The following is a 26,680-nucleotide window of genomic DNA, read 5'->3' as shown; positions in this document are numbered from 1 at the left end:
CCCAGAGCAGGTACAGCCCGTGGAAAGTGCTCAGGGAATTCCCTGGTGGTCCAGTGGGTTAGGACTCAGCACTCTGGCTGTCGAGGGCATGGGTTCAATCCCTGGTTAGGGAGCTAAGATCCCACAAGCCGTGTGGTGGGACCAAAATATCAGAAAGGAAGGAAGAAAAGAAGAAGAAAGGAAGAAAGAAGATGCTCAGATGTGACGTGACAGAGACTCATCACCCACTGGACTCGTTCCCGCCAGCAGACCCTCGCTCAGCCATGCCCAGGAGCTCAGACCCGCCCCCCGGTGGCCTAGTTCTCATATCTCCACCCAGCTTTGTAGCTACCACCCAGGAAACACGCCAGATCACCGCATGCTGGGGGCTGAGGTGGGGGTGCTGAGCTCCTGGGCCCCACGGGACTGTTACAATTGGAGAGACCATTCCTGGCAGGACCCCAGCCCAGGGCATGCACAGACAGCAGACCAACACGCCCAGCCTTCCTGGGAAAGAGGCCGGTCGGCCTGCCCAGAGGGGCCCCCAGAGAGCTCTTGGGGTGGGGGGTGGCACCGCCACACCCCAGCCTCAGTCGAGCCCACCTGACTCTGACAGAAAGGGGGGAGCACCCATCTCCGGGCCCCTGACTTTGGCAGCTGCTGCCGGACGACACGTCTCCATGCCCGGCTCTGGTGCCCAGACACAAGCTCTCAGGTTCCACGAGACCAGAACCAGCCGAGAAAGTTCTTAACCGGCCACCACCCCCAGCGCACAGCAGGAGGCAGCGCACCCCGGAGGCTGACCTTTCTGGAGAGCAGCCAGCGGCTGGGGCTCAAGGCCGGGCACAGGGTGAAACGGAGGGACCGCCTTGGGGGTGCGGCAACGGCAGCATTGGCTCCCCGGCCACCTGTTCCCAAGCACGGCTCACAGCAGACCCTGGTCCCCGCACGGCATCTCCTCTCTGCTAGTAGACACGCCAGGGGCCCGTGCGTCCAGATGCCGCCCCGGAGCCAGGGCCGCCCGCACCCACCTTGTACACGGCCTCCTGGATGCGCGCCTTGAGCTTGGAGCTGCCGGTCTTCAGCCCGGACACCAGGATGGTGTCGCCCTGCTTGGCCGCCTTCTCCATCTCTGAGATGTATGAGGGGGGGATGTAGGTGGACTCCAGGAATGTCAGGATGCTGGAAAAGGAGCGTGTGCTCAGCTATGACATGTGGAGCCAGGAACCTCACACATTTCCTCTAAGTGCCTCCTCTAAGTGCCTCCTCCACGTGCTGCCAGGCGCCACAGAAATGACCCAGTGGGTGTTGCCTAGAAAACTGTCCCCAGAATGTCCTGTCTCAGAACTTCCAGCGTCCCCGGAAACACCCGGGCCCTCAGTCCCTGGCCCGGCCCTTGGTCTGCACCTGGGAACCTGCATTTTATACACATCCAGCTGTGATTGTGATCAAAGGCAGCACTGAAATTTGAGGACTGCCCACTTAGCTGAGGGCTTCCCTGGTGGCTCACAGGGTAAAGAATCTGTCCAAAATGTAGGAGACTTGGGTTTGATCCCTGTGTTGGGAAGATCCCCTTGAGGAGGGCATGGCAACCCCACTCCAGTATTCTTGCCTAGAGAATCCCATGAACAGAGGAGCCTGGCGACCTACAGTCCATGGAGTTGCAGAGTTAGACACGACTGAGCGACTTTCACTCACTCAGTCAACTTTATGAAAAGCTTTGGTCTCACGGACATGAAAGGTGAGCCCCGGGACCAGAGGCCCAGCGTGGGCTCCCCACTAGTCCCAGTCTCCTCTCCCCGGCCAGCTCCTGCATCTGGGAAACGGTTCAACGATGACCCCTCCAGTGTCAGGAAGAAGGGATCACGTTGCATCCTACCCTGGCCCTACGGTTAGGCTGTGGGAAGAAGGGAGGGAGAATTTGGGATGGAGTGGGACCCCAGAGTGCAGGCTGGTGAGTGGGCCAGCCTGAGTCTTTCCTGACAGCCTGAGATCTATAAATTAGCCCTCCATCCCGCCCGAACGGGAGCAGACACGTTCATTCTCCCCAAGGTCTGCCGAGAGCTGCGGTGACTCATTTCCTCGTCGTTTCACAAGGTACTGCGTGCTGAAATCCTTTTTCTTTGCATACAGAAGAGCTTTGGTTCTTTTTTTATTTATCATTTTTTTATTTTTCAGAGGGTAATTACTTAACAATATTGCGATGGTTTTCACCATACATCCGCATGAATCAGCCGTAGGTGTACATACGCCCCCTCCCCACCCCACCCCTCCAGGTTGTCACAGAGCACCACGTCTGGGTTCCCTGCATCTGACGTCATGACTCCCACTGGCTATCCACTTTACGTATGGTAATGTATATGCTAAGTCACTTCAGTAGTGTTGTTTTTGTGACTCTGCGACTCTATGGACTGTAGCCCACCAGGTGCCTCTGTCCATGGGATTCTGCAGACAAGAATACTGGAGGGGGTTGTCCCCTCCTCCTCCAGGGGATCTTCCCCACCCAGGGATCGAACCCGCGTCTCTGACATCTCCTGCACTGGCAGGCGGGTTCTTTGCCTCCAGCGCCACCTGGGAAGCCAAAGAATGCTGGAGGGGGTTGCCACGTCCTTCTGCAGGGGATCTTCCCGACCCAGGGATGGAATCCGGGGCTCCTGCATCGCAGGCGGACTCTTTACAGCCTGAGCCACCAGCTGCATCTGCGTATGTTTCAGCGCTCTTCTCTCACACCGTCCCGCCCTCCTCTTCTCCCCCCGTGTCCACAAGTCTGTTCTTAATGTTTGTCTCCTTTCTGTCCTGCATGTAGGATCATCAGTACCATCTTTCTAGATTCCATATACGTGTGTTCATAGACGATATTCGTCTTTCTCTTCCTGACTCACTTCACTCTGTATAATAGGCTCTAGGTTCATCCACCTCATTAGAACTTGACTCAAATGCATTCCTTTCTACAGCTGAGTAATATTCCCTTGTGTGTATGTACCACAACTTCCTTATCCATTCCTCTGGCGATGGACATCTAGGTTGCTTCTATGTCCTACTTATTGTAAATAATCACATGCTGAATTGAATAAAAGTCCAGGACACTCTGGTTCCAACGCTCTTAGCGCTGTTGGACTTGGGTCAGCACTCGGCTCACGTCCAGTGCTGTCAGGGGCCGCTGTCAGGGCAGGAAACAGGGCTGATGGAGGGGGGCAGGCAGCCAGCAAATCCTGAATGCCTAGTATGTGCTGGGCCTGGCGATGGGCTCTCATCCCGTCAACGTGCTCCTCACTCGGCACCCCTGGAGGCGGGCACAGCAACGCCTCCATCCGCTGGAGGAGGAAGGTGGTGCTCAGGTGGTCACAATCCTTGACGACGGCCACAGGCAGGACACGAAAAGGCCAGGACTAGGCGCCAGGTCTCTGTGACCTAAAGCCTGCACCCTGGGCTTACAAGACAGTGGGAGTTCCAGAGCTCATCATTCAGGAGATGGAGGCTGATGGCCCAGCCCCCAAAGAGCTCTGAGCCAGGAGGGCAACTGGCTTACACGGTGTCAGGGTGTGAGGGTGTCTGCTGTGGAAATGGCCGTGAGCTGAGCCCCAGTGCTTCCTGGAGCCCTGAGCTCAACTTTTGAAAGTGTAAATAAGAGGTCAGACTCATAACTCCCCATAAAAAAAGTTATTAATTGCAAGGGGGTAGAAAGCGACTTCAGAGTGGGGGACCTGGCAGACATCGCCCTCCCCGAGGGATGACAGAAAACAAACTCAGTGCTGCTTTATGATAAGATGAGGTGAGAACGTGGAATCTCGCCTCTGGTGATGTTCCTGCAAAGATGCAGAGCTCTGGGTCTAATCAGAGGGAATGTCAGATAAACGTGGAATGGGGGAAGTTCTACAAAACATCTAGACTGCCATCTTCACGAGTCCCACCTCCCAGGAGTCAAGGAAGGACCAGGAAACTGGACCAAGTCCCCAGGCTGATGGAGACGAGGAGAGACAGGACAGCTTGAGGCAGGGGGCCCTGAGCTGCGTGTTTTGCTACAAACTGGATAAACTGGCAAAACTTGAATGAGGTCAGGCATCGGTGTTAATTCCCTAACTGTGATGCCTGTCTCGTCGATACGCAGAAAAGTGTCCTAAGAGGTGGTAGACGCACACTGAAATAATCGGGGTCACAGCCCCCGGGCTGGCTGCTTGCTCTCAAATGGTTTGGAACCCACTTCCTGTACTGACTTGCAAATTTTCTGCAGGCTGGAAATCGCTGCAAATCTTTAAAAAATAAGTCTTCCTCCCCCCAAACTGTATTTAATATAGCACAGCGCAATGCAGCATTTTGCTGTTGTTGTTTAATCGCTCAGCCATGTCCAGCTCTTTGTGACCCCATGGACTGCATCACACCAGGCTCCTCTCTCCAAGGACTCTTCAGGCAAGAATACTGGAGTGGGTTGCCATTTCCTCTTCCAGGGGATCTTCCCGACCCAGGGATTGAACCCACATCTACGCATCTCCTGCATTGGCAGGTGGGTTCTTTACCACTGAGCCAGCTCCTATCCGGGGATATTAGCCCAGACTCCTGGAGCGCAGGAGTGCCGGCCAGCAGAACCTTCCGCTGAGCCACCTCCTATCAGGGGATATTAGCCCAGACTCCGGGAGCACACCAGTGCCGGCCAGCAGAACCTTCCGCTGATGGAAACGCCCTGTCCGCCCTGTCCAGTAGCGGGCAACACCGGCCACACAGCTAACGAGCACCTGGTGGGTTCAGTGCATTGGGGACCGGAACCCCCCGTCTTCCCTGGTGTAAGTGCGAACGGCCAGGGTGGGGCCAGTGGCCGCCAGGCAGCACGGTGAGGATTCCCACAGTCCAGAACAGTTCAAGTCCAGCTACACCCCTTACCAATCCAAGGCGAGTGGACAGGGGAACATCAGCCACACGGCTGTCGGGAGGACTGGCCAAGTCAAGATGGGGAGCAATTCCATCTCACAAGGTGTCCATCTGTCTGCAGTACTGGCCCCCCGCCTCCAGCCGGGACTGTTACCCACTCACCCCACCCTGGGGCCCCTCCCCACCCCTCCGGCACCCCGTGACAGCCCCAGTTATCAGGATGAGCTTTCTCTGCCGCAGCTGGACAGCCCAGTGCCCTGGACAACGGCCCCCAGAACACACCCTGGGACAAGGCCCCTGCACAGCTGCGCGAGCTGAACACTTTGATCAGTCCCGGGGTACATCGGCCGGCAGCCTGGGAACCATCCTGGGCTCCTTGCTGACGGGGCTGCTAACAGTGACGATGAGGGTGAAAGCCCCCAGCCCGCCCTCCCTCCCACCTCCCTCCGCCTCTTACCGGAGCGCGTTGTGGGTGTCTGAGTAGCCGTCAGCCTCCGTGTCCTTCACAATCGTCCAGTCAAAGACCAGCCCGGCCAGCGTGCTGAACGTGTTTCCTGCAGGAGTGGAGCAGGGGGTGGGGGGTGCACCAAGTTAACCCCCTGGGGCCAAGGTGGGGGGTGGACTCGGCACCACCCCCCACGGAGGAGGGGGCACCACCTCCAGCCTCCCTTCTGGAGGGGAAACCGAGGCGTAAGGGATCAGGGTCACGTGACCGAGTGGGGCTGCACCCCGGGACCCCAGGTCTCCCGGGGACATACTGTCCCGCCTGTGCACCCACCAGCCGTCGAGTGGGTAAGCGCCTTTCAGCCTAGACAGCGGCTCCTGAGACTGTGAGTCAGCCCCCCATCCCCTCCCCATGCTGGGAGAGGAACCCCGGCCGTCTGGTGTCACGTGCCCATCCTGTCTCCTCCCGAGATGCCGAGACCCCCGGTCCCGGGTGGAGGAGGTGGGCCTCACACAGCTGGCCTCTGCTCTGAAGTCCTGACTGCCGTCGGCACGCCTTGGGCCAGACGTGAGAACAGGCGGAGCCCAGCACGTGAGTGGGCGACGCTTTCTGGAGGAGCAGGACCCAGGCCGGGTCTGAAACCCTCTGTAAACCCCTTCTCAAGGTGAGGGCGACGCCTAGTGCCGCTGCACAGACCCAGGAGCGGGGCGGGAGACGAAGCCTGGGGCCAAAGGCCTGGCCTGCCCGGGGCTGCGGTCGCCTTTTCATGGGTGACTTTGATCTTGCCCCTTTCCACTGGTTCCCATCATTTCAAATGAAGAAGCGCAACGTATGTATCCAAGTTCACAAGTCCGCAGATCCGGCGGCCCAGCCCTTCTTCCTCTAGTGGCCTGCAGCTGGCCCAGCCCCTCCGCCCGACTTGCCACACGCCCCAGCACACGCTCCTGCCTCTCCCGCTCCACCTCAATCATCTATGGATATTCCCCACCCGGCCAGCCCCCAAACAGAGCCTCGGGGGCCTCGCAAAGCTCTTTCTACGGTGCGAAGACCAAGGCATTTGGAGTCAGACAGGCCTGAGAGTCTGCCCCAGCCCACCTCTGAGGTCTAGGGCTGTGGAGAAGGCCGAGAGGAGACGGCCTGCTGAGGACAAGGAGACAGAGGCTGGGGCAGGCCTCCCAGGGTCTCTTAACCTGGAATTTGGCGACAGGAAATCCCTGTCTTCATCCATTTCAGTGGCTACGCTTGGAGCTCTGTTTTTCAGCATCAAAATCCCTTCCCGCCTGCATGTTCAGATGTGAAGGGAGGGATGACTGTGGGACCGTTCCTAGAGCAGAAAGCATCCGTGGGCTTCTGGAAGTTTCGCCCACGTGGGGAGGTGCACACGCAGGGTCAGTGCCTGGTTTGCAGGGCCCTGGTTCGCTCGGGGCCTTCATCCCAAAGGGAAGGCACCAGGAGGCAAGTCAGACTTGGGGCGGTTGGAAGGAGGCAGAGGCAGCCCCAGACACAGGGCCGGATGAAGGGGCTCCCTGGAAGGGCACAGATACCCCAACGTGAGTGCAGACCCTCAGAGGCACCCAGAATCCCTGCCCTGCAACTCGGGTTACACACGGACATGCCAGCTACTGGGGTCCCCCCCTGCCAGCTGCTGAACCAACACTCTGCATCCTGGCTGAGCATGCCCCAGGAAACGGAGTCAGCATTTCCCCTTCCCGGCCCCCCGACCCCCATGCTAAACCTCTAAAGCTGTGCCCAGATGTGCTCAGAAGCCAGGAGAGGCCAGGTGAGAGACTCACTCTGGCCAAAACGCAGCCACTGGACCGGACGGTCCTGGGACAGGAAAGGCCTTAGCTGTGCTCCACCCGAGACACCCTGTCATGCTCGCACCCAGCCCAGGGGGATGGAAGGCGGCCGTCGTCGTGAGACAAGGACCACGACGGAGAGGCCTGACAGGATCCAGGACACCAGAGGACAGGGCACAGGAGGCAGGGAACCCCGGGGGCAGGGAGGGGGCAGGGAAGCGGCATCTCAAGTCCCCGAGGCTCCAAGTCCCAGCGGACCCCACTCACCACACACAAGCGCGAAAAGAGGTGCGTTAAAATTTCAAGACGGCAGCAGTGGAGCGTTAAATCAAGCCCGGGGCCCTGTGGCACACACAGCCCTGCGTGGAGCTGGCCCTGACGTCTGGGAGACGGAAGGAAGCCACAGGAGACAGCAAGCAGTCTCAGAGCGACTTCTCAAAGCAGACAGCGAGCAAGGGCACCTCCCCGCAGCACAGGCTGCAGGACCCACACGATCAGCAGGAGTTTGCAGGCTTGGGCGCTTGTCTGTTTCAAAAGTGTCTATTAGCCCTACTGTGTGCCGAGTGCTCACAGTAACGAAGAAATGCCGGGACCCAGTCTCTGGAGCTGGCACCGCCCCCGCCCTGGTCTCAGGAGGGCAGCTGGTAAACACTAAGCAAATGTTAATGAACATTTGCTGGACCAAAGTCCAGCACCAAACGTGCTGGCATGACCCTGACCCTGTCCAGAGGCAGAGAGAAAAGCGCCCGCACCCCAAGGCTGGGCTGGGAAGCGCTGGGGGTCTCACAGGGGAGGGACTCGCCCCCACCCCGGGAGCCCCAGGACAGGATATCACGGGGAGGCGGGGGTGCGGGTTGTGACCCGAGGGGCTCGGCCTCTGAAAGCAGAGATCCAGAAGTGGATGGGAGGTGCTCTGAGCAGAGCCTGGGTGTCAGGACGGGGGTGGGGCGTCTGGGGGACCAGGGCCACCCAGCGCTGCCCGGGCACCAGCTGCTGGGAAAGATCAGAAAACCATGAACCCAGGACAGGCACCCTGCAGACCGCCTCAGGCCAAAAAATTAGACCCCAGACCCTGGCGCAGACCCCAGTGCCCAGGAAAATCTCAGCAGGAGACGGCATGTGGCCCCTCCAATTTCAGTCTCAAGGATGAAACAGGATCCCGGCCTGGCGGACCCCACACCTCTCGAGGCTCAAGCATCACAGCTTCTAAGAAACTCTCCTGACCTGTGATCTCCACACCCCGCCTCTGAGCCCCCTGGGGTGGCTCCCCAACCTGTGGAACCTTCACCCTTTGCCCCCCGTGTGATTACCAACAGCGCCTGCTGGGGTACATGTGGGGCCTGACCTACATGTGCACCCCCAGCCTGAGATGTTCCCGCAGCCCGGCTGCACCCCAGTACCTGGCAGAACTCTGGAGGCAGAACCCACCCCACTGACGCCTAGCGGACTGAGCACCCACCGCACACCAGGCGGGGCGGGACCCTTCACCTCTGCTCACCAACGAGGTGAGCATCACTATGTCAGTCTCGCCAATCAGAGGGCAGTTCAGAGAAGGTGGGCAGCTCACCAGATGAATGATGCAGAGAGGAAAGATGGCTTGGAGACAGTCCAAAACAGGACTCTGACCCCAAAGGACAGTTGGCAAAGGCTGGGAGAGAGCCTCGGTTGTCACAGCTCAGGGTGCCCCTGGCATCCAGGCCAGAGACCCGCTGCTGACCACCTGCCGTGTCCTGTGCAGCCCCCACCACAAAGGATTATCTGCCCCAAGTGTCAACCCCAAGAGCCCGAGAAACCCCGAGCTGGAAAAGTGTTTCTAAAAGCAGGTGCTAGAGCGTTCAGGGGAGATTTCAAAGACAAGGTGAGACTTGACTTGGACTGCAAGTTTTAGAAGCTCCTTTGTTGAAAAGATGTCTTTGGGCCTGACCTACCTTCTTCAACAAAACCTCCACTTACAAATACTCCCTTTGTTCCCTGACTAAGAGGTCGGGCTAGAGCCGGGGCAGTCTGCCACCCAGCAAAACAGACATTGTGAGAAGAATCCCAGCCCAGAATAAGTCAGTGCTCTCTTACAAATGGAAGGACGGTGCATGGGGCTGGCAGCATAGACACACTGCCCACAACACACACACACGCACGCACACACACAGGCACACACACGCATACGCGCACACACACGCACACACGTGCCTGCACACACACACATGCGCACGCGCACACACACGCATATGTGCACACACACGCACACACGTGCCTGCACACACGCACACACGTGTCTGCACACACACACGTGCACACACATGCACGCGCACACACGCACACACACATACTCAGTCTGCAGTCTGGACCAGGAAGTCAAGCCCAGCCCTCAAGGCCTCTGCGGATCACGGCACTGACCCTGCGAGCTGCTCTCAGCTCCCACTGCTGCGCAGACGATGCTGTCGCTTCCCAAAGACACGCTGTACCTTCCGGGTCCCTCCAGGCACAGGGCCGATCTCCAGGCCCTGTGGAGTCGTGGCCGTGGCCTTGCTGCCTCTGGGGGCCTGGGGTCCATTCAGAGGCGGTCCTGACCTGTGGCCGATCACCCTCCTGGCCAGAGCAGCACCCCCAAGGGGAGAGCGGGCCACAGGCAAGGGGAGAGCGGACAGCCCGGTGGCCTCACCTTCCGAGTCCAGGGCCTGGATCTTCAGCTCCAGCGGGGCGTCCTCCAGGTAGAGCTCGCGGGTGGTGGAGACGATCTGAATGCCATGGATGAGGTCCACGATGGCGTCACAACGCAGGACCTGGCCGGTGGCTGCAGGCAGGAGTGTGTGGTCAGGCAGTGGGGGGCCCACACCCCCTCCAGCGCCTCGTAGGGTGGGCGGTCTCTTGCTTTGGCAAAGACTGGGGGTGACCAACGACCCCAAAAAAACAGGTCTGGAAGAACCAAGTCACCCTTAGGAGCCTCCCTCGGCCTGAGAGTAGCCCAGACATCCAGGAAGTAAGGGCTTTGCGGGCACATTCATTGTCCGTCTTGTACTTTTCCACCCTGGGCACCAGCATTTAAAGCTGTGGCAAGGGGCTTCCCTGGCAAGCTCAGCGGTCAAGAATCTGCCTGCCAGTGCAGGAGACACAAGTGCGATTCCTGGTCCAGGAAGATCCCACATGCCGCGGGGCCACTAAGCTCAGGAGCCACCATGACTGAGCTTACGCGCCCTGGAGCCCGAGCTCCACAACAGAGAAACCACCGCACCGAGAGGCTGGGAGCAGAGTGACCAGAGGGCAGCCCCTGCCCGCCGCAGCTGGAGAAAGGGCCGACCAAGGCCCAGCGCAGCCCAGAATAAATGAGTGAGCACATGGATGTTTAACATTGTGGCAAAACAGTTGCTAGACTTCCTAGTCCTGCTCAGGCTGTGACCACTGAGTCCCCGACAAGGGCTCTGGTATGACGAGTTCGCACCCAAAAAGACAACGCTGCTCTGAACGCCTGTCCCCGCCCTGAGATCAGGAACTACACCCAGAGCTTGTGCATCTGCGAGTTTGTACACTGTTTCTGCATAACACTATCAACCACGTGCTAAGCTGCTTCAGTCGCGTCCGACTCTTTGCGACCCCATGGACTGTAGCCCACCAGGCTCGCCTGTCTGTGGGACACTCCAGGCAAGAACACTGGAGTGGGTCGCCATGCCCTTCTCGCTGTACTGTAAAAGAGTGTGTGCACATCCACACAGAATTTTTTACTTGCTCCATCAATAAGACACATAAATGGTGTTACCTGGAGAATCCTCTAGGGTAGAAAAATAACAACTTGTGATAAAAAGTCATTCCGACTGTTCTCCAGGCATCATATAAAACTACCCATACACGCTTAACTTTCTGAGACAGTCATTCAGCCTCATTATCAAAAGCCTTAAAAATATTTACATAGGCTGTGACCCAGTAAAGCTGGGACTCCATCCTTGGCAGGAAATAACCTGAAAGAACCCAGAATCGTTGGTTTGTGTAACATGAGTTTCTTATGTAACACAAAACAAACATCAGAAAACAGTCTTGATATCCAGTACGGGGAAGGCTCATTACTCAGCCACTAAAACTAATCCTACAACAAAATGGGAACCTTTTCATGCCATCTTAGGCAGGGGGAAAGCACAATGGAAAATTCACTGTTTTCTGAGCACTCTTTGTGGCCCCCTGGACTGTAGCCCGCCAGGCCACTCTGTCCATGGGATTCTCGAGGCAAGAATCCTGGAGTGGGGTGCCATGTCCTTCTCCAGGGGATCTTCCCGACACAGGGATCAAACTGTTACGTCTCCGGAGTGGAGGGCAGGTTCCCAGCGCCCCCTGGGAAGCCCCTTATGACCACAATACGGTAAATTAAAGATGGGGAAGTGAATGCTGCACAAATCTCTTCATTTTGAATCACTAAGAGTTATTTTGGTAACAAATAACAACTTAGAATGGAAGCCCCCTTCCACGGGAGGGAAAGTGGGACACGGCGCTGGCAGGAGGGAGCAGGCTGGGTGGTGCTCACTTGGTGACCCCCACCCACTCTGCAGGCATCCTGCGACCCAACAAGAGAAGAGGAAGTGTGCCCGACCATGGCTCCACAGCCCCAGCGGCCCGGGGTCTCCGTAGGGTGTCCCTGCCTCCCCGCCTCCCCCATCCCCGCCAGGGCCAGGCCCGGAAGCCCTTACCAATGTCCTCTGCAAAGATGATGCTGGTCAGGCGGGCGGGCTGGGACAGGCGGGCCTGCACCACCGCCCTCCGGGAGCACTGCTGCTCGTCCTGGCTCAGAGGCTCGATGCTGGCCACCTCCGGCCGGGTTGACGACCTGCAGCCGGAAGACAAGAGCGCGCTCCCTGGAGCCGCTGGAGAGGCAGGGCTGCGACCCGAAGCCAGGGCCACAGCCTCCATCTGCCCCAGACTCACAGGAGAGAGGGGCCGGGCTCTGCCACTTCAGACTCGGGTGAGCTGGGCGGCGAAGCCCCTCTGCTGGGAACAGGCTCCGCCCACCCCGAGCTCATCCCACAGGAGCCGGGACACTTGGAAACACCCCTACAGTCAACAATCCTGACAGGATAATTCCCTGGAACTGGAAATAACTATTAGTGGAGAAAGTGCCTACAGTCCCCAGGGAGGAGGACAGGCCAGGTACCCGCTGATCTCTAGGCTGGGTCGGGCACACGGCAGCTTCCCAGATGGTCACCTCCGTCCCCAACGAGGTCTGCAAACCCAGAGCCTGCCCACAGGACCAAGACAACAAGCACAACGGCCCTGCACTCAGGGCCAAGGTTACATGAAGGTGGGCAGAAGGGCAGGTAGACATTCAGACGACGGATCCGCAGAATCCGTGACTTCCCACGGAGACTCGGGCCTTGGAGTAACCGGCCGAAGGGACAGCGTGATGAGCAGGCACCCAGGGTTAGCGTGAGGTTTCTCATCTGAGACCTGGTGTGTAGCAGCAGTTTCCAGGGGAGTGAGATGCAGAGAGTGGGGAGGAGCAGAGTGGACGCTGCAGTACCAGGTGAGCACGGCCACTTGGGAGGTCAGGACATCGATGCTGATGTCAAGGTGCTGAGGTCGGGAAGATGGCGATGCTGAGGTCGAGGAGACGGGGTGCTGAGCTCAGGGACCCGGGGTGCACAGGGCAAGCAGGCACTGGAGGCCACAGGAAGGAGCTAAGATTTATTCTGAGGACGATGACCAGCCCCTGGGCCATCTTGAGCAGGTGAACGTTCTAATCTGATCCCCACTTTTCAGAGCACAGTCAGGGCTGCCCTCTGTGTGCTCTAGGCGGGGAGGCCCCAGGGAAGGGCACCCGTGGTCCCCAGGGCTGCGTGCAGCAGCGTGGTGCCCAACAGGGAGTGGGCACTCCCGAGTCATGGCTGCCGCCCCCGCCCTGGGCTTTCACTGCCTGGAGCCTCAGTGTCCTGGGTTACTCAGAAGGAAACTTGTACAGTCTGCTGTTAAAAGGCAATGGTGTGAAATATACCCAACAGACGTCTCCAAGTCGATGCAAGCCTCTCCAAGCTCAGCACGGATGCTCAGACAGCGCAAATACCCAGCACACAGCAGGATGTAGCAACACCTCCGCTCTGAGAATGAACCTCACCCGAGGCTGAGGGAGACGAACGTCTAAGCCCCCAGGGAAATGCATCTGTGGTCCCCTCACTAAGGGACATCCCCTGAGAAGAGTGCATTTCAGAGACCAACGGAGACAACAAAGATTGAGCCCAGACAGGGAGGAGCGAGCAGGTCCTGGGCACAGCCTCGCCCCACACCACAGAACTGCAGAAGCTTTGTTATTCCAAGATGATTTCAAAGGGCATCAGACCTCCCCACACGTGCACAGAGACACACAAAACTGATGTGGAAATTAACACAACATGGTAAATCAACTATACTTCACTTTGAAAAAAAAAAATCTGACATGGAAACAAGAATAGAAAACATACGGAGATCAGATCTGAGAGACCAAGGAGACAAATGTGACGGAGGGCGCAGCTTGGATCCAGGGGACCCAAGGGTAAAAAAGGAAGCTCAGTGGACACCCTGGCGCAACCTAAGCCAGCTAGACTTTAGTCAACTCCAGTACCGGTGCCACTGGTTCCCTTTCTCAACAATCCTGGTCTTGAAGGATGGTAACTGTAGGGGAAGCTGGGTCAAGGTACAGAGGAACTCTCTGCATTATCTTTGTAACTTTCCTGTAAATCTAAAATTGTTCCAAATTTTAAAAAAATTTTTCAATGACAAGGGGAGTGAGGGATGAATAGGCTGAGCACAGAGGATTTTTAGGGCAGCAAAACTATTCTGTATGATCCTCCTCTAACGATACAGTCGCACACGTTTGGCTGGCTACAATGAATCGGTGCCGACTGTGGACAGTAACGGCACACACATGCTGGTTGTAATAAGGTGTCCGTGCAGGTACAGCTTCCCAAGCGGCGCCAGTGGTAAAGAATCTGCCTGCAGTGCAGGAGACCTGGGCTTGATCCCTGGGTCGGGACGATCCCTGGAGAAGGCCATGGCTACCCACTCCAGTATCTTGCCTGGGAAATTCCATGGGCAGTGGAGCCTGGTGGGCTGCAGTTCATGGGGTTGCAAAGCGTCAGTCACGACAGAACGCGCGTGCGCACGCACACACACACACACACACGCGCACACACACACACACGCGCAGGCTCATCAATTGAGACAAATGCACCATCTGGTGGGGGATGTTGATGGTGGCGGATGCTGTGGGGGGAGGGGGTATATACAGGAAACTGCTGTAATTTGGGCTCAATTTTTTTAATAAACCTAAAACTGCTCTTTTTAAGAGTCTGTTTAAAAAAAGTAAGGCCGCTCATCGTCTTCTGCTTCTAACTTTGAGAAACAATGTGGGATGCCTCTTGTTCAGTGGCCCTGGGAGCCAGGAATCTGGACTATAAATCCCTCCCCAACCCCGAATCTCGGGCTCCTCAAGAACAGGAATGACAAGCTCTTTCCGCACTCCCTCAGGGCGGTGAATTAATCTCACTCTCCCAGTAAAGAAGTCAACACAGATAAGAGCAGGCTGCCCTCATTTAAGTCCAAGAGGCCTGAAGTCCTCCTCCCACACCCAGGCCCTCCATGAGTGGCCTCTGAGATGCCTGCAGCCCCCTGAGCCTGGCCGGGAGCACCCCACCCCTCATCCAGGGCCCCCAGGGCTGCGGGGCTCTGCTAGGTATAGGGACAGCCCTGAGCTGCCCTGTCCAACAGAAATACACAGCAAATCACATTTAAAATGTCCTCGTTGCCTTACTAAAAAGCAATAGGTAGGGACTTCCCCAGGCCCAGTGGTTAAGACTCTGCACTTCCACTGCAGGGGGTGAGAGTTTGATCACTGGTTGATCTTAATTTTAATGACACGTATTATTTCACCCCAAACATCCCAATCATCCTTATGACCCGGGGGCCCCTGCATTTTGGACATAGTGAATGGCCCCGGGGCAGGCCTTCACGGGGAGGAGAGCCCTGCAGATGGTGTCTAATCCCAGCCTGGCTCCCTGGGCTCTTAAAGAAGCCCCTCCTCTTCGCACTTACGGTGGTGCAGCCTGGAGACAACGCAGAGCAGCCAGTGCAGATACCCACCCCCCACGCACAGGGGAGCTCAGGGCAAGGGAGCCACGGTCCACCCTCACAGGAAGCTGGGGTGCTGGAAAACACACCCCTCACCACCACCCCCTCTCACCCGGCTCTAGGACCCCACATCTGAAGCTGGCGGGCTCATCCCAACCACCTAGAGGGCTTAAGACAGGCTGGAGGGGTGTCTCTGTCCCCCGCAGAGGGTTGTTCTCGGTCGCCTTGGAGGATGCTTGGAGGCCCGTGTGCTCTGGCTGTGCCTTTAAGAGCAGAGAGCCCAGCAGGGGCCTGGTGTCAGGTGTCCCTGTCACAGACTGCTGGTGTGAGTCAGTGGAAAAAGCACTTTAGAAGGTGCTCGGGGATTCGAAAGGGAAAGGGACCCCTGGAACCCAAATTCAGAGTGGGGATTGGAGGCGGGGATGAAAACTAGGATCGGGAGCAAAGGGGGCTGCAGCTCCACCCACAACGTCTCCTTACCGGAAAAAAGCCGAACCGTAGCCAAACACACAAACTGCTAACAAGGCCCAATCTGACCCTAGGAATGTGGTGTTCACTGTGTTACTCTCTGTTCTTTTCTGTATTACTCTAACTTCTAAATAACAGTATTTCCCCGTCAACGTTAGATGTAACTTAGAGAGCTGCTGTGCCCTCATTTTACGGAGGAGTGAAGTGTTGCCGTGAAAGTGTTAGTCGCTCAGTCGTGACCCTTTGTGACCCCACGGACTGCAGCCCGCCAGGCTCCTCTGTCCAGGGGATTCTCCAGGCAAGAATCCTGGAGTGGGGTGCCATTGCCTTCTCCAGGGGATCTTCCCCACCGGGGGTCCACCCCAGGTCTCCCGTGTTGCAGGAGGATTCTTTACCATCTGAGCCTCTATAGCCCCCGGAGAGAAGATGGGCTGGTTTAGGGCCTCTCTGAGGACCAGAGAGGGTCAGGACACAGGGGTCCAAATCCAAACGTGGATGTTTCCTGCTGTTCGAATCACGTCTCAGTCCCTCAGAAGTGTTGTGTCTGTGTCTCAGAGCTCTGGGTCACCCTGAGAGCTGCCCACAGAGGAGCCTGGCTCCCTCCTGGGCTGCAAAGGGAAGAGCTGACCATGTGTGTGCAGTTCTGGAAAGCTGCTGCCTCCGGGACCTGGCAAGAGAAGAATCACCTCCTCCACACAGGGAGGACGGGCCATCCTTCACAGACACGACGGTTAATCACCCTGCAGCCCGAGCCAGGCAGAGAAAGTGGAGATACGGGGGGATGACAGGCAGGAGCCCCTTGCGTGCTGCAAACGCAGAGATATCCAGACACGGTTCTTTTAAAAACCAGAAGTGTGCTGGGGGCTTGCGGGGGCTCATGTCACGTGTCAGTCTGGCTGGGACATGAGGCGCCAGCTACTGGGTCAGACATTATTCTGGGTGTGTCTGAGGGTGTTTGGGGATGAGATTAGCACTTAAACCAGTAGACCAGTAAAGGAAATTACCCTCTCCTGTGTGGGTGGGTCTCATCCACTCAGTTGAGGCCTGACTAGAACAAAAAGCCCGCGCTTGTCTATGCTAAGTCACTTCAGTCGTGTCCGACTCTTTGTGACCCTGTGGACTGTAGCCCGCCAGGCTCCTCCGTCCAGGGGATTCTCCAGGCAAGAATACTGGAGTGGGTTGCCGTGCCCTCCTCCAGGGGATCTTCCCGACCCAGGGATCTAACCCACGTCTCTACGTGTCCTGCTTTGGCAAGCGGGTTCTTTACCACTAGCGCCATCTGGGAAGCCACGTATATATCTCCTATTAATTGTGGATCTCTGGAGAACCTGACCAATATAGGGAGGGCACAGAAGATAATGAAAGGCATTGTCTACCCTGTGTTAAGCCCAGAGCTAAATCCTTCGATCCGTCAGATTACTTAACCCTCCAGCAGACATGTGTGGATAAAGCCAAACTGAGACTCAGAGAGGTTGAGTAATTTCCCCAAAGCCACACAGCCATGAGTGGCAGGGCCAGTGGTCATAGCCATGTCTGTGTGAGCCCAGATCAGACAGTCCTCACACTACACGAGTGCTTTCCCCAGAAACACACGGCACCACAGAGCAGCGAGGCACAGATGAACTATGTTTAGATTGAGTCTTTATGTCTTTTAATTAGCACACATTCATCTTTACTGTGTCAGGAAAAACAACTGTATCAAACGTATGAGCTCCTAAATGTTAATACGGAGGAGCATCTCCAGTGTTCACAAAGGTAGTCATTTTGAAGGAAACAGTTCTAGTACAGGCAGGACATTAAAGAGGCAACGCGGGACAGCGGCCAGGTGGCTGCAGTTTGGGGAGGAAATACCAGCATGCATTCCTGGGGCAGCTGTGAGGGGCGGGCTCTGTCCATCAGCCGCCATCTCCAGGGTATCTCAGACAAGGACCGAGCGGCCTCCACAAGGCTGGCCGGAGCGCCAACAACCAGACTGTGCTCACGCTGCTTGGGGAGGACCCAGGCAAGGAAGGCAGGGAAAGAGGGAAAGACACCATGTGGGCCTCAACGGCTTCCCCGGCCTGACCCTTGCGGGCTTAGAGACGGCTGGGCACTTGACAGAGAAGACAGGGTCCGCGTGGGGCAGAAGGCTGAGAGGCCCACGTGGGAACTGGCCCCAACAGCCAGGTCATTTGGATACAGCCTCGTGTTTGCCAAAGAAGCAGGTTCAGGTTCAACGGCTTTTCTGCACAAGAGCCTTCCTCTGCCCCCAGTTTTTCTGTTTGCTGTTTTAATTATTAAAATTTTTCTATTTATTTTATGTTGGCTGCAGGTCCTTTGTTGCCTGCGGGCTTTTCTCTAGCTGCGGCCCACAGACCGTGGTTGACCCGTGGCACGTAGCATCTTAGTTCTCTAACCAGGTAATCATACCCACGTCGCCCGCATTGGAAGGCAGATGCTTAACCACTGGACCACCAGGGAAGGCCCTGCCGCCAATTCAAATGCACTGATGCCACTGCTCAGAAAGGATGAGAGCTGCTTCAGCCTGTCCGTCTGTCATTCTGTGCATCTGAGCCAGAGGTCAGCAGGCCTGCCCACCCTCCCTGCTCACTCACTCGCCCCAGGGCCCGCAGGAGGAGCTGGAAGGCCCTCCCCAGGCCCCAGGCACAGGCGGTGCTGGCAAGACGGCCCTTTTCTCTGCTGAGAAGGTGAAGGCCTAGGACAGCAGGGCGCTGCCACACACCAGCTGTGTGACCTTGAACAAACAACTCAACCTCTCTGGGCCTCTGTTTCTGCATCTGTACAATGGGAAGAAAAATGATACCTGCTGCAAAGGGTCGGGGTGGATTAGCTAGGATGATAGACACCTTATCACAGGGCCTTGCACAGAGTAAGCTCTCAAACTCAGGAGCCAGGAGCAGGTGCCCAAATGAAGCACTTGCGGCCCTGAGGCGTTTGGCGAGATTCCAACCACAAGAACTTTTGATTTTTAGAGGGAGGAAGAGAACAGGGGTCTTTCTAGATTCTGATCACTGATGCCTGACCTGTCCATCCACTTCCCTGAGTGAAGCCTGACCCTGATACCGGCTGGCAGGGCCCCACCACCAACCACAGACAGCATCCTCAGAAAGACCGCAAACATTCGGGTCAGAGGTGGGTTTCTCGGCTGGCGGGAGCCTGAGGCTTGACTTCTGCTCCAAAGTGCTCCTTCCCCCCAGTTCCGCTCCCCCCACCATCCCTGAGCTTATGCTGACCCCACAGCCAGTTCTCCGTGGGGTCCCTAATGAACTCATTCATTCATTCACGAATCCATATTTATTGGGTTTTGTGCAATGTTCCAGGTACTTCCAAGGCACTGGGAACACAACAAAGTACCAGCTAAACATTAACCCCCCGCTTCATGGAGCTTACTTTTGGGGAGGAGGAGGACAAGAACAGACAAATGAGTGCGAGAAGGTGAGCTCTCAACCAGGGCTGTGGACACACAGGAGGGAAGGGCTGCGGCTTCCACCTGGGTGCTGAAGGGAGCCTCGCTCAGGCGGGATGCGTGAGCAGGAGGGGCCACCACCAGGTCCCTGAATAACTGCAAGAAGGGCATTCCGGCAAAAGCACAGGAGAGCACAAAGGCACCGAGACCACGGCAGGCATGACCCTCCTCCCCGTCAGACTCCCTCGGAGACCGAGCGGAAAGACAGAGTCCACAGCATGCTCATTTCTTGCCCCCGTTGCACGCAGCTAAGACCCTGGTGCCAGTTTTTACAGATGCCCATTAATAGGTCAACAGGCTTCCCTGGAGGCTCAGATGGTAAAGAATCTGCCTGCATTGTGGGAGACCAGAGTTCAATCCCTAGGTCAGGAAGATCCCCTGGAGAAGGAAATGGCAACTCACTCCAGTATTCTTGCCTGGACAATTCTATGGAGAGAGGAGCCTGGTGGGCTACAGTCCATGGGGTCGCAAAGATTTGGACACGACTGAGAAACTAACACTTTCATTTCATTTTGTTATGGAGTCTCTTCTACTCCAAATTTGCCGCATTTTCTATCATAAGTGACTCTTGAATGCTCTGCACATATTGAGACCATTATATGGCTTTTCTTCTTCATTTGGTTGATAGAAGAATTGTTTGTTGTTGGTCAAGCAATTACACTGATTGGTTAGTATTAAACCAACCTCGCATTCCTGGGAACCAGCCCCAGTTGGTCATAATACATTACCCTTTTTATATTTTTCTGGATTTGATTTGCTATTTTGTTAAGGAATCTTGAACTCTGGGTCTGTGCATTTCTTTGTCTTGTAATATTTGTGCCTGGTTTGCAATCAATGTAATGTTGGCCTCATAAAAATAAGCTAGGAAATGACTGTTCCTTCTCTCTTTCCTGAAAGAGTTTATAAAGGATTTGTACTATTTCCTCCTTAAATGTTTCACAGAATTTACAAGTGAGGCAACGTGGGCTTGCAGTTTTCTTTATGAGAAGGTCTGTGACTATAAACTTAATTTTACCAAATGTCCTATGTGGACAAGGTGTTCTGAGAACCCTCCCCCGAGTGCTGCACAGGACGGGGGGTGGGGGCGCCCCACAGCTGGGGGAGCCTGGGGTGCAGCGCCGGTGGCCTGCGGCAGTGTTGCTTCTTTTCCTCTAGAGTTTCTCACCCACATTCCAGCAAGACCACCCCCACCCCTGCCAGATCACAGCAGCTCCCGTCAAGGGCCCCAGCTGAGCAAACCCAGGGTATACACGCCATCCCCACCCCCCCACACACACACACACACAGAGCCGGGTGGTATCATTCCTGCAGGGGACCCGTGTTGGGTTTTGGCTGCCCAGCCTCCGCCCCCTCCTCAGTAACAGCACCCAGCTTTTCTGTGGGTGCTGCTCTTCTCCACCCTCAGACCATGAGGTTCCGGGCACCCATGCTCCTGGGACACTGGGAGGCCTGGTCAGTCAGCAGTGTGAACCCTGGGCTGGAGGGGTGTTCACACCCAGGGCGTGCCTCGCCAGCCCTGACTGGGTTTGCAGGGCTGGAACTGCTGTCTAGGGAGCCCCAGGCAGAGGTCCAGACCTAGGACCTCAGACCAGGCTCTGCTGACCTCACTGAGCCCTGTGTGCAGCCTGAAACAAACTCTGCCAAAACAGAGTTTATTTAAACTTTACATAACTTCAAAGTTTATTTAAACTGTATTTAAACTATTATAGTTTGAGTTTCCTGTCACATGCAGGCAACTCAGAAGAGTCTAGCCAAGTGAAACCCCGATTGAATTCTTCAAGACATGTTGTCTCATTTCATTCAAACTATTGGTACTATTTTTTTTAAAAAAAGAAAAAAAATGTCATTTATTATGTGCTTATTATGTGTCAGGCACAGAACAAAACACAGCACAAATATTTTATTTGCCTCCCAACAATCCAACTGAAACTTCCATATGACACCCATGGAAACAACAGCATGGATGGGTGTAACTTGCCCAAGGATACATTCCTAGAAACACCTCAGTGAGGCTGGTCTCTAGACCCCTCACCCGGACACCTCCCTCCCCTCTTGTGATAAATGCACCCAGATTGTTCAAGACAGAGCCAGCAGACCCCCTCTACCTGCAGTTGCCCACAGGAGCGTCCAGCCCGACAGACCTCAGTGAAAAACGACTCCATGTCCTCAATTACCCCGACCCCACTTACATCCTTAAGCCTGCTTCTCAGTGTGCTGTCCACTTTCCAAAAACCCTCCTGAAGGAACCTGAGTGAAACAGCCGTTGATGAGAAGGCCTGGCACATTTCCTGGGCATCCCAGGACTGAGAAGGCACAAGTCTGTGACTTGTCCTTCGTTTTTTGAAGTGGGCCTTTTTTTTTTCCCCAGTCTTTATTGAACTTGTTACAACATTACTTCTGTTTTATGTTTTGGGGCATTTTTGGCCAGGAGGCATGTGGGATCCTAGCTCCCCGACCAGGGATCAACCCCACACCCCCTGCATTGGGAAGCAAAGTCTTAACCACTGGACCGTGGGGAAGTCCCTGTGACCTGGCTTTGAACTTGGCTCTGCTCAGTTCCCTATTTGTGCAGTGGGTGGTCACTCTTGAGGTGTTTTGTTTTCAGGATTGAGTGGAGACTAACACGCAAAATATGCAAAGGAATTAGCAGAAAAGCTGGTTCTGCTCTTTGGCTGTCTCGGCTGCCCCCACCTGCGGTATTCAAGCCCCTGCCTTTGGACCTGGGTGTCTGGCCACCCACCCACTGTGGCGGCTGCCTGGACACTGGCGCCCTCCCCAGTTCCCAGCCCCTCTCTTTCTACATCCAGTTATATCCAAGTTACCCTCCTATCATTTTCCTACTTTAAAAAAAAAATTGATTCTTCTTTATTGAAAAGTTACTTTAAAAAGTTTTAAAGTACCACGCCCTTTAGGCCACGCCCTGAGGCATGTGGGATCTTGGCTCCCCCACAGGGATCTACCCCACACCCTGCAGTGAAAGCGCAAGTGGTAACCACTGGACCGGCAGGGAAGTCCTGCACAAGTATTTAAAGAGGAAGCTGTCTATCCCTAGTGCAAACAGAAGGCCTATATGGCTTGCCATCCGTCTGAAGTAACATAAAAACAAACATGAGTCCAAACACTGTTGCTACTTCCAGGGATGGGGGTGAAGAAGGAAACAGGCTGATATCACCTGGTGTTAAGGAGACTAGACTGTGGATTTCGGGGCTGGAGGCGGAGAGGAGCGTTAGCGGACCAGGACTCAGTCTCAGTTTGGGAAGATGAAAAAGTTCTGGAGATGATGGAGGAGATGCTGCTCAACAACGTGAATGTAGCTGATGTCACTGAGCTGGACACTCAAAGACGGTTACTTTAATATGTGTATTTCACCAATTTAAAAAAAAAAAAAGAAAGAAAAAATAGAAACATATTGGTGCCAGAAATGAAATTTATCTTCAGGGTGTCTAACCGGACATGGGAACCCAAGGACAGGGGAGGTCAGGAGTGGAAAAAGGAGAAGTGATGGTTGTGCAAAGAAGAGGTGGGTGGGGGCAGAGGAAGACACAGCCCCCCTCCACCCACTGCCTAACCGTCCCCCCAACACACACACACACACACACACACACACACACACACAGGCAGAACTCACAGGGCGGAAGTCACCGCGAGAGCAGAGTGGGGTGAGGGTCAGGGACAGGAAGGGAAGCAGGAAGAAAGCCACCCGGGAAGCAGGTCCACTTGGTAAACACACTTGCCATCACCTTCTTCTGTGGGTCTGGGAGGGGGGACCCGAGCACCCATGGGGGAACCAGGACCCGTGGGCCGGGTTGGATGGGAGGGCCACAGCCAGGGTCACCAGCCCAGCAACCCACTCCAGTACCTTTGCCTGGGAAATTCCATGGGCAGAGGAGCCTGGCACGCTACAGTCCATGGAGTCATAAACAGCTGGACACGACTCTCTGACTGAGCAAGCACCCAAGCAATAACATGAAATATCAAAAAAGAATCAGGAACTTGTCACAAAACCAGCAATACTGGTGTGATGGGAGGGGTTCAGTCAGGTCTGGCCAATTAGCCAGAGGCTGCACATCCCCAAAGAGCGTGGATCAGAAGGCACCACTCCCTGTCCCCTGTCCCCTTCCGTGGGCTCTTGCTCAATGGAGACCACCACTCAGTCCCCCAGAGCACCTCCCTCTCGAGGCTCACACTGACATGTGAACAGTTTTGACTTGATAATCTCTATAGTTCTCACCTTAAAATTGCCTGAGTATTTGATGCTATAAAATCAAGAAACAGGAAAAGTAAACTTGAAGCCTCTGGCTCAGGTATGCAATGATCCAGAAAACTGGGAGCTGGGCTGAAAATTCAAAGGATGAGCAAAAACTCCCCCAGGGTCCAGGGGCGTTTTCACGTTCTCTGTTCTCCACCTCACAGACTTCACAGTGACCTCCTTGGTGAAGAAGAAGGCGGATAGAAAGCTTGCCTGCACACCCACTCTTAAAGTTCCAGAAGAGACTCTTCAAAAACTAAAAACAACACCTGACTGGACTAGGAAGAGCGGACTGAAAATAAACATTTCCAACGCTTGAAGAACAAGATTTTCCTGTGATGTTAAGGGAGAAATCACAGCACCAAACACCTCCGAGACACTTAAGCAGTCACACATTTGCTAAAAAAACTATGGATCAGATTCAAAACAAGTTATAAGGTACTCAGCACTCCTCTGATGCATCAGAGATTAGGAATTTTGTTGTTGTTTTCCCCCTTCCTCCTAAGAAGCTAGATAGGTAAATTAAAATCCATCAGTTTTTCCAAAAAAAGCCGTTAGGGGGGAAAAAAAAACAGTTGTTACTTCAAAAACAAAAAACACAGCTCTAGAATCTCAGGAAGTAGCACACAAGGACATCCAAGAGGGTTCATTTGAAGGCAGCTGTTTGTAATAGTCGGCTTCCTTTTCCTTGCCCCCACATCAAGAGAAGAGACATCCTCAACCAGAGAATGAGCACAGTCTCAGGCGAAGCCTGGCCTGACAGCTGATCACCCAACACCAGTCAGAGCCCTGGACAAGGATGTAGAGAAGTTAGAGCGAAGATCAGCCTCTGATACCAAGCCAGAAACACGACCCACCAGGTGCAGCAGGCACTAGCCTGAAAATGCATTTAGCTAACCTGGACTGTCATTCAGGAGGCGACCTTCAGAAAACAAATAGGTACTAGTAATGCATGCATGGGGGCTCCGTGGGTAAAGAATCTGCCTGCAATGCAGGAGATGCAAGAGATGCTGGTTCAAGCCCTGGGTTGGGAAGATCCCCTGGAGGAGGGTTTGGCAACCCACTTGAGCCTTGCTGCCTGGAGAATGCCATGGACAGAGGTGCCTGGCGTGCTACAGTCCATGGGGTTGCAAAGAGTCGGAGACAACTGAAGTGACTCAGGAGAAAGCAGTCGGAGCTCCAGCAGCATGCTTTCTCGATGTGCACGCACTTCTGGCCCCACAGACTTAACACACGCTGGACTCTGTAATGCGATCACACCTGTTACAGTCTAGCCTGGAAACAGGCAACCAAAGGAAGGAGCAGGGTGTAGCAGTGGGCGGCACCCCTCCCTTTCATCTCCAGCAAGGTGGCAGGGAGGTGTGGTAGGGCCTCAGCCACACCCAGCACTCAGCACCCGGCTAGGAATAGGAGTGGAGGCCACTTCAGGCCGCCTTCTTCTCCATCCGAGGGATGGAGCGGCTGGACCGCATCACCCAGCCACCTTGGAGTGAGGCGGACCCCTAGTCTCATTAGCTCCTGGGGTTCCCAGATCACACCCCCCACAAGGTGCAGAATTCCTGAGCCCCCAGCAAGCTAGGCATCCAGGCCAACCCTGCTCTGTGGGCAAGCTGGGGTGAATCACCAATCATTCTTTTGCATCTTTCATCTGTAATGTAGGTGTAAGTAAGTGTTAGTCGCTAAGTCCTGCCCGAGTCTTTGTGACCCCATGGACTGTAGCCCACCAGGTTCCTCTGTCCATGGCATTCTCCAGGCAAGAATACTGGACTGTGTTGCCATTTCTTTCTCCAATGTAGGCGTATCATGTGTTTAAAACCAAGGGTTTGTCCGAAAGATCTCTCAGCAAAGGCTTACATTCCTTCCCAAGACGCCGCGCTGCTGACTTAACTCCCACGCACACCTTCCCGGCCTGCCCACAAGCCAGGTTCCCACACCAGTCCGGCGCCAGGAACGAGTCACCAGACAAACTCCAGCGAGCTGCCTGGGTCCCCAACCCAGGGCTCTGCAGGGCGCCGACTACCCCTCCCGGAGCCTGAAGGAGAACGGGGTGCGACCACGTGGACGCGCATCCCGGGCCGGCAGCTCTCCTCTGCGACCCTCTCCACCAGCAGAGGGTCCCTCCGGAAGGCCCGGACCGACAGGCCTTCGGAGGCCCTCAGCAGCGCCCGCCAGACGCCCTCCGCGAGTCCAGCCTACCGCTGGGCTCCCGGCCGCACCCCCGCGCCCCGGCAGGCCCCCTCCTGCCCGAGCGCGCCGAGGCCCGGGCGGCGCCATGCGCAGTGGCGGCGACCCGCGCGCACGCCGCCGGGTCACGAGCGGCCAGTAGCCGGGGCAGTGGCCGATCGGCCGCCAACCCAGGGCCCGAGAGCGCGCGCCGGCGCACCTGCTGCGCGGGCCTGCGGGGGAGCGCAGCTCCCCGCCTCCCGGCGCCGGCCCGGCCCGAAGGCCGCGCGCCGCAGGGCCCGCCGGACCTGCCCGGGGCCGCGGCCATCTCCCCGCGCCCGCGCACCTGCAGCGCGCCCGCCCGGCCGCCCGCGTCCAAGGCCCGCGCCGGGCCGCGCCTCACCAGCGGTAGCAGCCCTCCGAGGCCTCCAGCGTGAAGTTCACGCGCGTGGCCCGCGTGAAGGGCAGCAGCACCTTGGGGATGTTGAGCTTGGCCGCCAGCGCGCCGGGGCCCAGCGCCAGCAGCCCCGAGAGCAGGAGCAGCAGAGGCCGCAGCGCCCGGCCCCCAGCCGCCATCCTCGCCGCGCTTCACCTCCCGCGACCCGGTGCCCGGCGGCCCGCGCGCTCCCCTCGCGCCCTCCGTCCCCGGTCGCGCGCGCCCGGCAGGCAGGTGATAAGCGCGGGAGGGAGTGGGGCGGGGCGAGGGCCGCGGCCCGGGGCCACTTCCTGGGCCCCGGCGGGACCTGAGCGCGGGAACTGAAGGGGCCGGGCTCCCAGCCCCAGCCCCGGGCCCTGCGGGGCGGAGCGAGGGGCTGGGGCGCGTGCCAGGGCCCCGCGGTGGGTGGGTGAGTGGGATGGGGCGTGCTCCCGAGTCACCGCGGGCAGGGTGAATACGGCGCCGGCCTGCAGGCCACCCCTCGACCACGCGGGAAGCGCTGCACGGTTTCCTGGCCTCCACGTTCGGACCCCTGGTTTCAGACCCCTCTCTGCCACCTGCAGCCATTCACTGGGCCCCGTGCAGCGCCTCTGGCCTGTGAGGCTGGCCAGGGCCCGACAAACAAGTCAGCTGGGCTCTTGAGACCTCGAGCTGGGTCGGAGGAGACCCCCATCAACACGCGAAGGAACAGGCTCCCAGGAAATCCGGAATGTGGACGCATCCTTGCCTGGGCATC

At 56.4% G+C, this 26,680-nt stretch overlaps 1 protein-coding gene across 1 annotated transcript in view; it reads right to left on the bottom strand.

Moving 5' to 3' along the window:
• NUP210 (nucleoporin 210) overlaps positions 1-26,084 on the bottom strand; it is a 90,279-nt gene extending 64,195 nt beyond the window's left edge. Inside the window, exons 1-5 of the mRNA XM_055557838.1 lie at positions 25,912-26,084; positions 11,757-11,893; positions 9,746-9,877; positions 5,300-5,396; positions 1,011-1,161 (exon numbers count right to left, since the gene is read on the bottom strand). Coding sequence (XP_055413813.1) covers positions 1,011-1,161; positions 5,300-5,396; positions 9,746-9,877; positions 11,757-11,893; positions 25,912-26,084 — 690 coding nt within the window. The remainder of the gene's footprint in view (positions 1-1,010; positions 1,162-5,299; positions 5,397-9,745; positions 9,878-11,756; positions 11,894-25,911) is intronic.
• Positions 26,085-26,680: the final 596 nt, after the last annotated feature.

Source organism: Bubalus kerabau, chromosome 20, assembly GCF_029407905.1.
Source record: "Bubalus kerabau isolate K-KA32 ecotype Philippines breed swamp buffalo chromosome 20, PCC_UOA_SB_1v2, whole genome shotgun sequence".
NCBI lineage: Eukaryota > Metazoa > Chordata > Mammalia > Artiodactyla > Bovidae > Bubalus > Bubalus kerabau.
The sequence above is the reverse complement of the archived record's forward strand: the minus strand, read 5'-3'. Positions and strand labels throughout refer to the sequence as shown.